This window comes from Nasonia vitripennis (assembly GCF_009193385.2).
Source record: "Nasonia vitripennis strain AsymCx chromosome 2 unlocalized genomic scaffold, Nvit_psr_1.1 chr2_random0010, whole genome shotgun sequence".
Classification (NCBI taxonomy): domain Eukaryota; kingdom Metazoa; phylum Arthropoda; class Insecta; order Hymenoptera; family Pteromalidae; genus Nasonia; species Nasonia vitripennis.
The window spans coordinates 378,492-394,207 of NW_022279617.1; the positions used below are offsets into that span (position 1 = coordinate 378,492).

General features: G+C 41.8%; 2 protein-coding genes across 2 annotated transcripts in view; one reads left to right on the forward strand and one right to left on the reverse strand.

Annotated features, from left to right (window-relative positions):
* The window catches only part of LOC100118460 (tyrosine decarboxylase), a 486,598-nt gene that overhangs the window by 266,200 nt on the left and 204,682 nt on the right, over nt 1–15,716 (forward strand). The window lies entirely within an intron of this gene.
* The window catches only part of LOC100117476 (aromatic-L-amino-acid decarboxylase), a 745,226-nt gene that overhangs the window by 69,973 nt on the left and 659,537 nt on the right, over nt 1–15,716 (reverse strand). The window contains exon 12 of the mRNA XM_031925521.1: nt 3,147–3,224. Coding sequence (XP_031781381.1) covers nt 3,147–3,224 — 78 coding nt within the window. The remainder of the gene's footprint in view (nt 1–3,146; nt 3,225–15,716) is intronic.

Consider the following 15,716-nt stretch of genomic DNA (forward strand, 5'->3'; position numbering starts at 1 on the left):
CCGGACAAACGCGAGCGCGATGCCCTACGACATCACAGTTCCAACAGCTCCCTTTGAAAGGTTGAGAAGTCGGTGCTTTCCGAATCCCTAGATTCGCACGTTCATTCTCCACACGCGCATTACGAAACGATCGATTTGGCGTGTATTTTTCTCGTTCACACGTCTGTCAGCAAGATTTTCGACTGGTGTCATCACTACCGGTATCAGAGACACTTGATGCGGGTCTCACCTTGTGATCCAGCTTACTTCCGGGTGAAGGATTTCTGCGAAGAGTTGCAGAAGTGCAGCCGTTGTGACCTTGTTGACTTGCATGCTGTTTGTCTCGACCGAGACTAACTTTCGGTCGACGTTTATTGTCACACTTGTTGCTAGAACGAGCCTGCTGCTGGTGAACATTGTGACTAATTTCCTTCCGTTTGGCCGAACGGGAAGTTGCACTCGTGCTGTTAATCTTAGCAACGACGCGCGATTTTTAGCTTTTTAGCACGCTTGGACCTCGTGCAGTTACTCTTGTCGTCCCGGGACTTACAGGTTAAACACCCGCCCGAATTTATGAGTGACTTCACTAAATCCGTGAGTAACTCAATCTTCTATGTGAGCACCGCAAGCGTTGCACTGCTCTCACATGGCGTACCAGAACACGATATTTTTCCGGCTGCTTGGCAACTACATTGTAGCGTGGATTACTCTTGCAATAGCCTGTGTTCTGAAAGTGATGAATCGTCTGCCAAGTTAGACTGATTCATTTCAGAAGTTGACTTCTTTGAACCGTCGGACGCTGTCACTGATTCTTGATCGTCCATAACTGAGCCATAGTTCAAGTTAAACAAGTTCTCTATGGAAGTACACTTCTTCGTAAGGTCGGACGTATTCACAGATTGTTGTTCGTCCCAATGACAGTTGAGCCTGTTGTGCGAATTTGCCACTGTTGTATTTTCACAAAATTAATTATGATGGTTGGGGGTGCAAGGATTATCCAACTCTTCCTTCGACCCTTGTGTAGAAGAATTCAGTAATGGTTTCGTTGGTACTCTAGCGTGACTTGCTGATGACTTCCTCTGCTTCCCAACCTTTGCTTCCACGGGTTCCTCCAAGCGTGGTAATTCTTGTGCACGACTAAAACTCGGTATACAGGAATCGGATGTGTTTCTTGTATTAATTCTCTGTCGATCGCTGATTCTCTGAATCATCGGAGCGATACCGTTCAAGTACGTCGTACGACGTTTTGTTTAAAAAATCAGCTAAAAAAAACGATTTTCGGCTGCTTACTCAAGTTAAAAGCATTTTCAAGTTCAGGTGTCAATAGAAAAAAGTTGTATTTTTTTAAGATCTACAACTTTTATATTTAACTTTTTTTCGTTAAATGCTTAGATTTCGAATTACAGCTTAAAACGTTTTTAGCGATTGCGAAAACTTACGATACACGGTGGTACGGTTTAAAATAATTTATATTAGCTAAATAGTATATTGTATATTAAGTGCGTACAGTGGGCTTTTTTAAGCCGAGTGTAAAGTTTGCAGTACGAGTCAAGGCGAGTTAGCCCGAGCCGAAGGCGAGGGCGTATACGAGCCTCAGATAAGTACTGCAACCACACAGGGCTAAAAAGCCCACTTAGCCCTTGGTGCACATCATGTTTTTTGTAACGCATGTACTGATTTCCGCGTTTACGTACACGCACACACACACACACACACACACACACACACACACGTATATTTGATGTGAACTACTGACCATTTTCTTTAAAAAATTTTAACGGGCGTTTTTAATTTTTTTATGTAACACACGAACGATTTTCGCGTTTTTCGTACATTTTAATAGGGACTAAAGTGACTCTTTTTTGACCGGCGGGCAAAAAAGTTATTTTAGCGGGCAATAAAAACCTTTATTGCTCGCATATTCAAACAGCGGGCAATAATGGTCTTTATTGCCCGCTAAAAAGTCTTTGTGCCCGCAAAAATTTTCTTTTTGTAATTTAAAAAAAAAAGTTGATTTTGATAAATTTGCATTATTTATTATTAAATAAAAAATGTACAAACTGTTATGTTCTTGAACAATATATAATTTATAACTAAATATAAATTAACATTGTCGAAATTTCTTATTTTTTTCATTAAAACCCTTTACATAATACTTTATTTCATTTTTTTCCAATTTTCTCATTATAAATTCGGTACTGTTAAAATCAATTATTTATTTACAAAAAAAAAAAAAAATAAAAATGAATTTGACTTTTATATAATTTTTGAACAAGACAAGAGCACGGTTGCCGTGTCAAAAAATAGTCACATCAGTCCCTCTTAACACGTACGAAAAAACGCGAAAATACGTCCGCGCGTTACATAAAATATGGTGTGCACCAAGGGCTAAGTGGGCTTTTTGGCCTCGTGAATTTTGCAGTACTCGTCTGCGGCTCGTAAACGCCCTCGCCTTCGGCTCGGGCTAACTCGCCTTGACTCGTACTGCAAAATCCACACTCGGCCTAAAAAAGCCCACTTTACGCCCTTGGTACACAATATACTATTTTTACCTGCTGGTCTGAAATAAGTTACTTTACGCCCGCTTAATAGGTACGAAAAACGCAAAAATCGTGCTTGTCTCAGAAAATGAATTTTTTTTTAAGTTTTGGACCTTAAACTAGGTTTTCAGGAGGCGTCATGATCCAAATTTTCAGTTTGGTAAATAAGGAACACCCTACTACACAGGCACACAGCCTTCCGCACGGACAAACGTAACTGTAACGTTTCAGCGAAACTGAAAAGTTTAATATAACGAAGTTTTTTCTGGGATAAAGTAAAAGAAAATATTGATATTATACAAACGGATAAGTTCGAGATCAACTATCTCATTTTTAATTATAATCGTGATGTAACCCAATAGTCAATCGGTTATACACGCATAAATTTCTCACTCATGTTAGAAATACTACTAATATTGTCATGGTTGTCAAAAAAGTCATTCTTTTTCTACATTAGAGAACAATCAAATTTATATCTAACTAGCAGATATCATTGTAGTTTTTATTTCATGAAATTTAATTAGAAATCATACTGAATGGATGAAGAAAATCACCTGTTTTTATTTATGCGAATTTTTTTCACACGCATAACTTTATACACAAGCCTCATATAAGGTTGATACATACCTGAGTGACAGTTCACTTGTGTCAGCAGCATCGCGAGCTTGCATTAAATATGCAAGTGGCCATGAAATCCATGAGCGCCTGAAAAATTTAAATTGTAAGTATAAAATATGAACCTTTTTTCATTCATCTTAATTCATGTTATTTTCCAAAGAAGTTAAAGTATGTAAAACTATAAAAACTAGCATCTTTTGCGCAGCTTTGAGGCTGCGATCGCTAGCTGCTTAGCATATTTTTGAGACAATCACATACCTAGAAAGAAATATTATACTGTTGTAGCACCTGTAGGGTATGTTCTCACATCACACAAGGGTCGCATGGGTTACGGTACAGCATGCATTCTGTTATAATATTATACTCGTACAACTTAGGATACCACTTTATAATATATCGACGGCTCCCATGCAGAAAGACCTATCTCGGGCGCTGCTCTGACAAGGACCTATGTCGGCCGCCCGCTCCAAAAACGCCCTATTCCGGTCCTACTGAAAAAAATAGCGCGATTATTCGCGTGATTAATCGCGGGAATAATCGCGTGACTAATCGCGTCAATTTATCGAACCAATATCGACGAGATTAGTCGCACGATTAATCGAGTGACTAATCGCGCGATTCATGTCAAATAAATTTTTTAATAAAATAAAATTATTAAGCTCGGTAAACAATTTTGTTTTATTTGAAAATGTGTTTTGGATGAATCGCGCGATTCGTCCCGCGGGTAATTGTGCGATTATTCCCGCGATTAATCACGCGAGTGATCGCGCGTTTTTTTTTTAAGTAGGGGGCGCCTCTCTGACAAGGATCTACCTCGGCTGCTGCTCCGAAAACGCTCTATCTTGGCCACCTCTCCAACAAGGACCTATTTCAAATGCGATTTTATTTTCTCAAATTTGGTAGTGGCAGCACTGCGTGATTTTTAAATACGACTTTACAAAGCATAAAATGCAACTACGAGTCTTGGATCAACATGCTTGAGGAACAGGCCGCTACTGCAGCTCACCCGCAACAAAATGTTCCGCCGCCGGAGACATCTGAACTCATAATCTCCAGCATCCCCAAGGACGTCGACGCTTCACCGAGACAGATTGCATCAGCCGTACTACGTGCTCTAGACTTCTCACAACTCGAAAATGACATCTTTTTGAGTGCAACCTTTCCACGGGAACGCGCTCTGCGCCAACGGACCTCTACCCAGGCACCTGCCTCTCAGGATGATCCAACGACTGCTCAGACCGCCAATACTACCCGCAACCAAGGCCTACTCTCCTCACCGATGGACATCGCCAACGTGAGCCCCTCCACCGACTGCGGCAACTTCAAGAGAATTGTCGTCAAATTCAAATCTCCGTTTACGCGTGATTTTATTATTTCTAGATCGAGATCCGATTTTAAATTGTTTACAGCTAACGCGGTTTTTGGTCACCAATCCAACTCGAGCATAAATTTACAAACCGTGTATCCAAAATCAGTCTACAATTTACTAAAACTAGCGCGTACCAAATCTAAAGATAAAGAGTCATCGATATGACAGTTCACAATTGCGAAAACACAAACAAGCCGCCTGTACCTGTCTATCGTAGCTCCGATTTGAATAAAGTGACTTCTACGCGATGACAAGCCTCGTCCTTCGGGTAATGCTACTCGCCACGCGTCCCTCGCTCAGGTTGACATTATGCATGCTAACGTCAACGGCTTGCTGACTCACTTCGTCGAGGTGGCAGCTTACCTACATCTTAATTTTAAACACATTATTTATATCATAGAAACTAAGCTATCCAGCCACGACGGTGATGCCTCGATTGCCACTGACGGCTACGACCGTATTCGCCATGATCGCGAGGGACGTGGTGACGGTGGTGTGGCTGTTTACATTCACAAGTCACTGCGCTACAGAATCGTTGCCAAGTCCGATATCCGAGATGGGACAAGCTCAGAGTATGTTGTGCTTGAGGTGTCCAGTGACACGGACAAGCTCCTGTTCTCGGTGGTGTATCGACCTCCTAAAGTCGCCCTACCGCATACATTTTTCGATAAGCTCGCGGTCTTTTTACCTCATTACAGCAATGTGGTAGTCACGGGGGATTTCAATTGCAACATGCTCTTCGCTACATCGTTCGAGACCAGATATCTTGCTGACTTGATTGCCTCACATGCGTTTACGCTGGTACCATCACCGGTGACGCACCACACAATTAATGCTGATCGTTTGATAAGCCACACATGGCTCGACCTTTTTATTGTCCATTCATTGTCCGCGGTGGTAAACTATACAAAATCTGACGCTCCGTTCACGTATGGCCATGACCGCCTCGACCATACATTCTCGTTTGCGCGCCCCGACACTTTTGAACGAAAAATTCTCAGTCGCAATATATCTGGTCTTAAAAATAACAGCGATTTCATCCAGGACGTTAACTGTAGCCTTAAAGCGTTAGCAAATAATAATGTCTGCCAGCTTGACGATTTTGTCTCTCTCTTCAATGCATCAATAATTACATCTCTTGACAAGTTTGCGCCAATTCGACCAATTTTTACGAGAATTTAGAAGAAACCGTGGGTCACCCAGGCCATACGGGCCGAAATCAAGGATCGCGACAAAATTTTTAAAAGCGCCTGTGAGAGGGGATCCTCTGAGTTGTTGGCTGAATATCGCTCTCGCAGACCGGCGATTCTACGCAACTTACAGGCAGCTAAAAGCACATATTACGCAAATAAAATAAACACTGCGCAGCGCGGCAACAGGCTCTGGAGTACCCTCCGTAGGCTAGGCGTAGTCTCCTGCCGGACCATCTCACCTTTCTCGCGTTTTTCTTTTACCAGAATTTTCAACTTATCAATAACTACCTGTTCCTTTCCCGCTTTCTGGGAAAAAAACACTAATAACTTCCATACCTAAAGTCTCTCCACTAAACGATGTGTCGGACCTACGTCCCATTTCACGGCTGTCTGAGTGCTCGAAATTACAAGAGAGAATACTTTCTGAACAACTGTTGAATTATCTTGAAGACCTTCTAACCCCCAGACAAGCAGGTTTTCGTAAGGAGCTTAGCACTCACACTGCCTTACTTGGGGTCCTGGACGACATACGCCAGGCTATGGACGAATCTCGCTACACCAAACTTGTCCTTTTCGACTTCTCGAAAGCATTTGATAGAATTCCTCACACACTACTTATTCAACTTGTTTATAATATAGTCCAAGCTTTAACTTTGTTTACTGTACAGAGCCACAGAGCCCTTGGTAGTACTAAGTCCTATTATTTATCGTTACATTAGTCTTTACAAGGCCGCAGAGCTCCTAGTTATTACATTTAGGTTATTCTTACACCTACATAAACATTTAACTTCATAATCTATACACCATATTCTGTCAACGCTACTCTTCAATATGCTTTCTGTGTATATCTATTGCACTAAACTATATAATTATTTGTACTAAAATGTATTTCTAAATACCTATGGGTCTCTCTCTCTCTCTCTACTCCATACCGGACCCACTGTGTACATCCATACCATCCTGTGTATATCTATTGCACCAAACTATATAATTATTTGTGCTAAAATGTATTTCTGAATACCTATGGGTCCGTCTCTCTCTCTCTCTCTCTCTCGCGCTCTCTACTCCATACCGGACCCGAGCTCGAAAACACGTGCGCGACTCTCGCTATACCAGCCCGTAGCCCCTCTCCGCTTACACTATAGTGGTCCTTGAGCTCTGACGCGGAGGCTCCCGCCGCTGCTGTACTGGGCCCGCTTTTCTCTCTTTCTCCTCTCTACGCATTACTCGCGCGCGCGTCCAAAGCCGCCGTCTACCTGTCGCTCGCGTATACCTGCTGTTTGGCTTTTATTGCCTTAGTGTCGACTCTGATCCTTTCTGCGCTGTAATAATATGTAACATGTGTGATTTCCTACTACACGGTGACGCAAAGCCTACTCTAAATTTCAGCTTTGGGGTTTGTTGATGGGATTTGTACACATTCAAATAGAGAAATTTTTTTTTGATACTCTTATATTTATTTAACCCATTAAAGCCCATGCTAAGACTGGTTGAGATAGCGACAAACAAACTGTGCTATCCTTTGCATAAGTGAAAAATAAAATATACGTGTTTTTTCTTATGTCATTTGCAATTGTTTATAACAAATTATTTAAACAAATTACAAAAAAATTCATAATTTTCAAAATCTGAATGCGGGAATCGATTCTGGAGGTAAAATCGAGACGAAAACCTATATAACACTTTTTTGTCAGAGTTCAATTTGTTAGTGCAATGTAAGAATAAACAATTGCATGTTGGGGAGAAAAAGTGACCATGTCAAGTCCCAAGCAAAATCTATCTGGAATAGCAAAAAACAAACTGTGCCATCCTTTGCATAAGTGAAAAATAAAATATACGTATTTTTTCTTATGTCATTTGCAATTCCTTATAACAAATTATTTAAACAAATTACAAAAAAATTCATAATTTTCAAAATCTGAATGCGGGAATCGATTCTGGAGGTAAGTAAAATCGAGACGAAAACCTATATAACACTTTTTTGTCAGAGTTCAATTTGTTATCTTTATGTAGAAATAAACAAATAAGTGTTTGCATTCTCTTGCATGGTATGTGGAATCATATCAGTATTTTTTACTGATAAATTTTGAGATCTTATACTGTAATTGGATAAGTTTATTTCATTTCGCAAATCCTTCCGTGTTAGAGATCACGTTTGAGTGGCGGGCTAACGGTTAAAAACATTCATACATTGGATCTATTCTTTGAAATAATAATTTCGGAAAACTTTTAGATTTTAGATTTTAGAAATGTTCTATACCTGTTTGCAAAAGTCATAAAGTAGGACACGGCAATGAACAATAATTCAATCCCACCGAACATATTTACAATAATTCATGTGAATATTGATGTATAAATACAATAATTAGCTTCATTCTATACGATTTTTTGAAACACTCTCAGGAGGCCGAATGTTTCTTCCTACATTACAATAACTAATTGGCCTCTGACAGAAAAGTGTTATATGGGTTTTCGTCTCAATTTTACCCCCAGAATCGATTTCCACATTCAGATTTTGAAAATTATGAATTTTTTTGTAATTTGTTTAAATAATTTGTTATAAGCAATTGCAAATGACATAAGAAAAAATACGTATATTTTATTTTTCAGCTATCCAAAGGATGGCACAGTTTGTTTTTTGCTATACCAGATAGATTTTGCTTGGGACTTGACATGGTCACTTTTTCTCCCCAACATGCAATTGTTTATTCCTACATTACACTAACGAATTGAACTCTGACAAATGTGTTATATAGGTTTTCGTCTCGATTTTACCTCCAGAATCGATTCCCGCATTCAGATTTTGAAAATAATAAATTTTTTTGTAATTTGTTTAAATAATTTGTTATAAACAATTGCAAATGACATAAGAAAAAATACGTATATTTTATTTTTCACTTATGCAAAGGATAGCACAGTTTGTTTGTCGCTATCTCAACCAGTCTTAGCATGGGCTTTAATGGGTTAATAAAACAGTAAAAATTGAATACATGATATATTTATGTGCATGTGTGTGTGTGTGTGTGCATAGAACAATAAAGCTTATTTACAGCTTAGAAACTAACGATAGGAGATGAATAAAAAAAGTTATAGAGGAAACATAACGTCATATACATCTTTTGCGATTCTGGCTAAGCCAAACGCATAGATTTCTGTTAAAACTACATCTAAAACGTCGACGCTCACAGTGGCAAAATTCAAGTTTGTCTTAACAATTTCGTCGATTTTATATTTATGAAGAGCGTAATATTCTTTGAACGAGTTTACATTTTTCAGAATTTCACGATATAGTTCAGCCTCTTCTTTTTTCAAAGCGTCTTTTATATAATTTAAAATTGAGTCCACGCCGCGATTAACTAATCCCGAAAGCTTCTCGAGCTGTTTAAAACGCAAATCGATGCATTCTTTTACCTGTCTTAAGCAAGCGAACGTTTGTTGATGCATAATTACACTAGGCGGACTCTCGTACTTTTTCTGCTTCTTGCACCCAGTCTGTGCAGGTGGATGCTGTTGTGTTTCCTCGTCATCGCCTCCGCCGCCGACACTGATGATGAACTGCTGACCGTTGTGGGTTGTCATTTCTGCTGTAGGTGGTGATGTTGGTGTTGGCCTCTCGTCCATGCCGATCGCCCTTGCTGTTTGTGAATGTGACATCGTGATTTGAAAGGAGGATCTTGCTAGGATTTCCAAAATCCTGGTAGAACGTGAAGGAGTGATTCAGATATGTATCCATAGCCTTCATCTGATCTTTTATCACTTCCCAGCTGTGTGTGTCGAGTGTCACATACTTGACTGGCGATCCATTGGCACGAATTTTTAACACTGCTCTGTAGTAACCGCCATAATACTCCAGGCCTATGGTTGCACGCTTGCAGTTTGATTTGTTGAGCGCGTACACCGTCGAGTACAACAAGTTGCAGGTGATCGGCTTATTATTCCAAGACTCGGAGCTGCTTGCAAAGATTTTTTACACACTAGGTCTACTTGACTGATGGCTGGCGACTGCGCCACGACTCCTTTATAAAGGATGGGACAACAAAGAGCGAGCGTCAACAAGTCGCAGTTCTTTCTAGAAACGGCCATTACAGTATTTACATTCCATAGCAAAACAAGACACGTTTAATATCGATAGAAGCTATTTTGTTCAACGCATCCGTCACACCTAATACGTTTGTAAAAACTGCTCAGATAACAAACATCCCGTCTTGGCTGTGCAGATCTGATTACAGTAACCCTGTTCTGTAGAACTCGTGCGTGGGAATGCGTTGACTGGATGATGGCGATGATGCATTCAAAGTAGCATGCTGATACTAACGGGAAATTATTTCTTTTTGCAATAATGGTTTTATTATTATTTAAGTGAACAGTTGCAGTTCTTCGGTCTATTGGCATCGCTTGAGAATGGATATTATATTTAGTTATGTGAGCAGCAGCTTTTAGTCCTATTTTTTGTCCAGTTTTTGGGGAATCTTGAAAGTGCAACCATAAACGTGTAATTTTATCTTGATCGTTAGTTTCAATCTAAACTAATTTTCCAACTGCACCGTTCGCAAGCCCATCTACTACGTTAATATTGGTTGTGATTATATAAAATTTATTACGTACAAACACGATCTCGTATGGCAATCGTACTGTATCGATAATTGAAATTGGCGTGTGTCCGAATCAGCTGTGCCGATCGGTAAGCTACCCTCCTCGAAGTACCGATAGAGCTCACTCAATTATTTTCAAAATTATGCATTTAACAATTCGTATGATACTGGATAATAAATACATAGTGTCACTGTCTGTAGAAGGCGATATACCAACGATGAGTACGGAGAGAATGAGAAAGACAGTAAAGGAAAGCGTAAGCAAAGTAATGCGGTATAGTATGCATAAGAGACTAAATCTATAGGTATTGCTCGGAGAGGGAGGGGGTCCGAAAACAGTATAGCTATATGTATACTTATCCCTGCGCCCGGAGAGAGTTTATAAGGTCCTAAGAGAGTAAATCTATATTTAGCTTTGGGCACGGAGAAGGGGCCTGCCGGATCGAGAGCTAAGAGCCCTATACCAGTATACCTATAGCTATCACTGTAACGCATTCCATTAAGCGCATTCGATCTAATGCATTCCAGAAGTTACAAACATTGTAGGTTCACCGTCCCATAAGATGATTTTTACTCTGCGAACTATGAGTGTAGCTTCTTTGATGCTGAGTTTTAATTTTCCATCAGCTGCCGCGTCCATCAGACAAAAAGCATCCTTACTCCTCACTAGACTTACGCGCATTTCTACGCCATTAATCAGCATTTTATCCTGATTAAAGATGTCGTGATGTAGATGTCCAATCATGTCAAAGTATCGTCGATTCTGTGTAACCGCATGAGCTGGCGAATTGAAACCGCCGCTCGTGTCGTCGTACCACAGACTCACTGTAAGATGTGACTCTTTAGCAGTCGGAGCATAGTTGAGAAGCGTCTCGATGTACGCTCTGTAAGGATAGGCATTATTAGGCGGCAAAACAGTTTTCTGATTGAAAAAAACGTCAATCTGATTGAACATTGAATGCATGAAATTGTTGATTGGTCCAAATTTAAGGTGTTTGGTCGTTGTGGTAGCCTCGTCAGCGGGTACGATTTTAGCTTGAACATGAAGCATAGTGTGAGCCAGATTAAAGTAATGCTCGCCACCTGCCAGCACGACAAATTCCAATGGTGCGTCGACATCGTCGTTAAGAGACGACACAGGCTTATAATGCAGAAAGCTGCTGCTTTCAATGGACGTTTGGGTGGCTGGAAGCGTGAGAAGATCCAGCTCGCTGGACACGCATTCCGTCGAGGGAGAATGTAAAAATGCCATTTTTACCCTAAACTCAATACGTCTAGGACCAAAAATATCCGTTACAATTCTTAAACTCTGCTGCTGCTGCTGCTGAGTACTTCTCTTTTCAGGCCTCTTCTTCGTTTTTCTCGTGACTCTCTTATTCCGTCCTGCCGTATGTTGTTTGCATTTTTTGCTAGAGCCGATTGACAGTGACAGTGTTCGTCACGTGAATTTTGACGAGCGCAACGAACCAATTCCCGCTGAGTCTTAGCTCGCGCGACAGCTGCGTTGTAAAGCAGCTGGTGGCGTTTACGTTGTAGTACATCATACTGCTGTTGCTAAGCAGAACGAGGTAAAAATCATTCTGGTTCATTTTTAAATTTTTTGTACTTCAGAGGCTTTGATCTACGACTTGAATTTGTCCGGATAACCAGCCCACTTGACGAGCAACTGCTTCTTTGAGCCACGACTCTTGTACGAATATCGTCGCTTGGGAATATACACGTGCGAACCCTATACTCGTCCACGGCCACTTGAGTTAGATCGAGAAAAAGATACGAGTGAGGTCTGCGCGTAGCGTCTATGTAAGCCTCCAGCAAAATCCTCAGATCTTCCGGATAAATTTGTAAAATCGCGCGAGATGCCACAGGACTTTTATATATAACAAGATACTTTGAATTTAAACTTATGTCGCGCTAAGACTTTCCCTGGTGAAAAATATTCTGCGTCACCAGAAATAATATACCGACAAATTCAAATGATGAGACGAACGCGAGAACAAATCCAGAACTATACCGTTCGAGGATTCTCGCATCAAGTCGTCGAGAATCAGTAATTTTTTCGTTTCCATATCCACAGAGTAATCGCTTCGATGCGAAAGTCCCTCTCAAAACTCGATAGGTACAGCAGCACTCCCGCCAACTTTGAATTCACTGCGGTACATCTCTTGCCACTTGGTATAGTAGAGCAGAACCCTGTCCAAGCGAGCATCGCACATCTCCGGCAGATGCTCGAGAAATTTTTTCAGAAACTGGCTTTTTCCAGCTCCTGTCGGTCCTGCTATGCACGCCGTAAAAGGATGCTTCCAAGGCGTATCCATCTTTTTGACTAAAGCGCTCTCTTCCCAAAAAGCGCTTTTTATTAATATTATTCCCCTACATCGAGGGGGGGGGGGGCGGCGACGACCCCGTATACGCGTGTACTCTCGCGGGCCTCCTATAGCTTCTCGAACCTTCTCGCTCTCTCTTCGCATATCAAACTAATTTTCGAACATACCGCCCCTCTTGCTGCCTCGCAGCAATAAAGAGACCGGCAATAACAATAAATTAAATTTAAAGATAGGAAAGCCTACTTCGAAAGAAGCTAATCCCTACCATGACTCTACCGATCGAACTGTTCTCACTAAAATTTCTTTGGAATCAATTCCTCAACGAACAGTCGATCAACAACAAGTTTACAATGCTTTAAGTTTAACAACATTACAATAAAATTTGATACAAGGTTAAATTCGCCTATATACTTGAATAATCTAATGCAAAATTTCTAGCAAAGCTAATACTAAAGAAAAAAATAATAACTTGACTCTAATGAATCTACATTTAAACATTCGACTAGGATGCTATCTATTCACGAGCGAAGTGAGTTTACAGTGTAGGTGTTGTGTGTAAAATCTCTTTATGACACTGGGAAACTCTTCAGTCTTGACTGGACTCAGGTTGAAGGCTGGAGACTGCCCTCTGCGCACTCTCGTCTGAGGGCAGAAAGATGACCTTCACAACTGGTCGCTGGAACTCGGAATTGGCAGTACGGATGGTAACAACTCGAACTAGACCATCTTTCCCTGGATGTACCGCTGTAATTCGACCCAGCGGCCAATTGGATGGAGGGTAGAGCTCGTCCTTCAGAAGCACCAAGTCGCCCACGACCAACTGGCGTCCAGAAGTCAGCCACTTGTTTCTCTGCTGTAAATGATGCAATACCTCCAGTCGCCATAGCTCCCAGAAATGGGTTCTCATAACCGAGAGGAGCTTCCACCTGCAAGTGCGAGATTTTAGATTCACGTCTTCAAAGGGCTCGGGTATAATACATTGAGAGGAGCGTTCACAAGAAAGTGACCAGGCGTAAGCGCCACCAAATCAGTGGACTCAGAGCTCAGTGGGCAGAGCGGCCGAGAATTTAAGCATGCCTCGATCTGAGCAGCAACTGTCGACATTTCCTCTAACGTTAATGACGTGTCTCCAATGACACGTTTGAAGTGATACTTAAAACTTCTCACTGCCGACTCCCATAGTCCTCCGAAATGAGGAGCTCTAGGAGGTATAAAAGACCATACTATACCGTCCTTCGGCAATGCAGCTGCCACCTCCTGCGATACTGATGAAGCCCGTTGGAATAACTTGTCAATGTCTGTGGCAGCGCCCTTGAAGTTGGTGCCGTTATCACTAAATACCACCCTACAAAGTCCACGCCGTGCGGTAAATCTGCGAAACGCAGCTAGAAATGCAGCAGTGGACAAATCAGATACCACTTCAATGTGAATGGCCCGAACAACCATACACACAAAGATCGCTATATATCCCTTTGTAGACTTGGCACCTCTGCCCTTGGAGAACAATATTGGAAACGGTCCCGCATAGTCCAGACCGGTGTATGCAAAAACTCGCTGGGAAGTAACTCGATAAACTCTTTGTACAACTCTTAACCCGCGTGAAATCCAATACGTCCTGTTGAGGGAACTGAGCATCAGCTGGATACCTCCATGAAGAGTCTGACGATGTACCTCCTCAATCAACCTCTTGACTATAATACTAGATGCTGGCAGTATAATCGAGTGCTTCTCATCGTACTGCAAGAACGAATGCTGTAATCGGCCTCCAACTCGGAGCAAACCCTGTGGACAAATAAATGGTGCCAGTCGCAGCAAGTGACTGCGAAATGACAATCGTTGTTTACTTCTGAGACACCGCAATTCCTCCTCGTAGTGCTGACTTTGCACATAACGAATCAGACCGACTCGAGCAGCCTCCATCTCCTCAGCAGTAAAATGACCAGTGCAGCGATTTCCTCTGGGCTTGACCGCATTCGAACGCCATCTGTAAGCACAAGCCAAAATCCACAACATCTTTGGAAAACTCGAAAACTTCTCCGAGTAAGACAGCGATTGTGATTCATGATTCTCGTCAACCTTCTTCTCGACAGCAACCTGTGCATTTACTACATCTGGCGAAACATCCACGGGTAATCTATCAATTACCTTCCTCCAATCATTCCTGATCCAATCAGGTCCCTCCCACCACAGGGAAGACTGCTGTAGCTGCTCCGACGAAAACCCTCGAGTTGCGCAATCGGCTGGATTGTCTTCGGACTTAACATGACGCCATTGCACCCCAGGCAGAGTAGTGATCACCTCACTCACTCTATTTGCCACGAAAGTCTGCCATCTCGATGGGTGGCCCTTCTACCAATCTACCACTACCTTGGAATCTGCCCAGCAATGCACTGAAACAGGCTTCAATAAAATTCCATCTAATAGATGCTTCAACAATCTAACCAACAGCACCGAACCACACAACTCCAATCGAGGCAAACTCTCCGTCTTAATAGGAGCTACTTTCGTCTTGGACATAATCAGCGCCGATTTCTGTCCTGGTATTACCATATACGCTGCAGCAACGAAAGCTTTCTGCGATGCGTCAGAAAATCCATGCAACTCCCATGATGTTTGCGAGGAAGAGCCAAACCAACGAGGAATTCGCAATTGAGCCAAGTCAGGAAGATCAGACCTCAACGTTTGCCACTGCTCTAGAAGTTCTCCTGTGAGAGGTGAGTCCCAGTCGATACCATTAATCCACAAGTCCTGGAGCATGAGTTTGGCCCTGACTAATACAGGTGATAGCCAACCAAGTGGATCAAACAACTTCAAAATCTCCGATAGAATCGATCTTTTTGACACAATTTTCGGAGCAACTGGAACCTTAACCTCGAAACGAAACGAGTCTCCTGAAGGCGTCCATTTTAGGCCCAAAGCAGAAACTGCCTCATCCCATTCGACAGCGAACTCTTTCTGCTTTTCCGCCTGGATATCCTCCACGATAGCCGAACTGTTTGACGCCCATTTACCCAGCTCCATACCTGCTGATGACAGAAGCTTGATCAGCTGATTCCGAATCTCAATGGCCTCAGACTCATTGTCAGCGTCTACAAACGCAT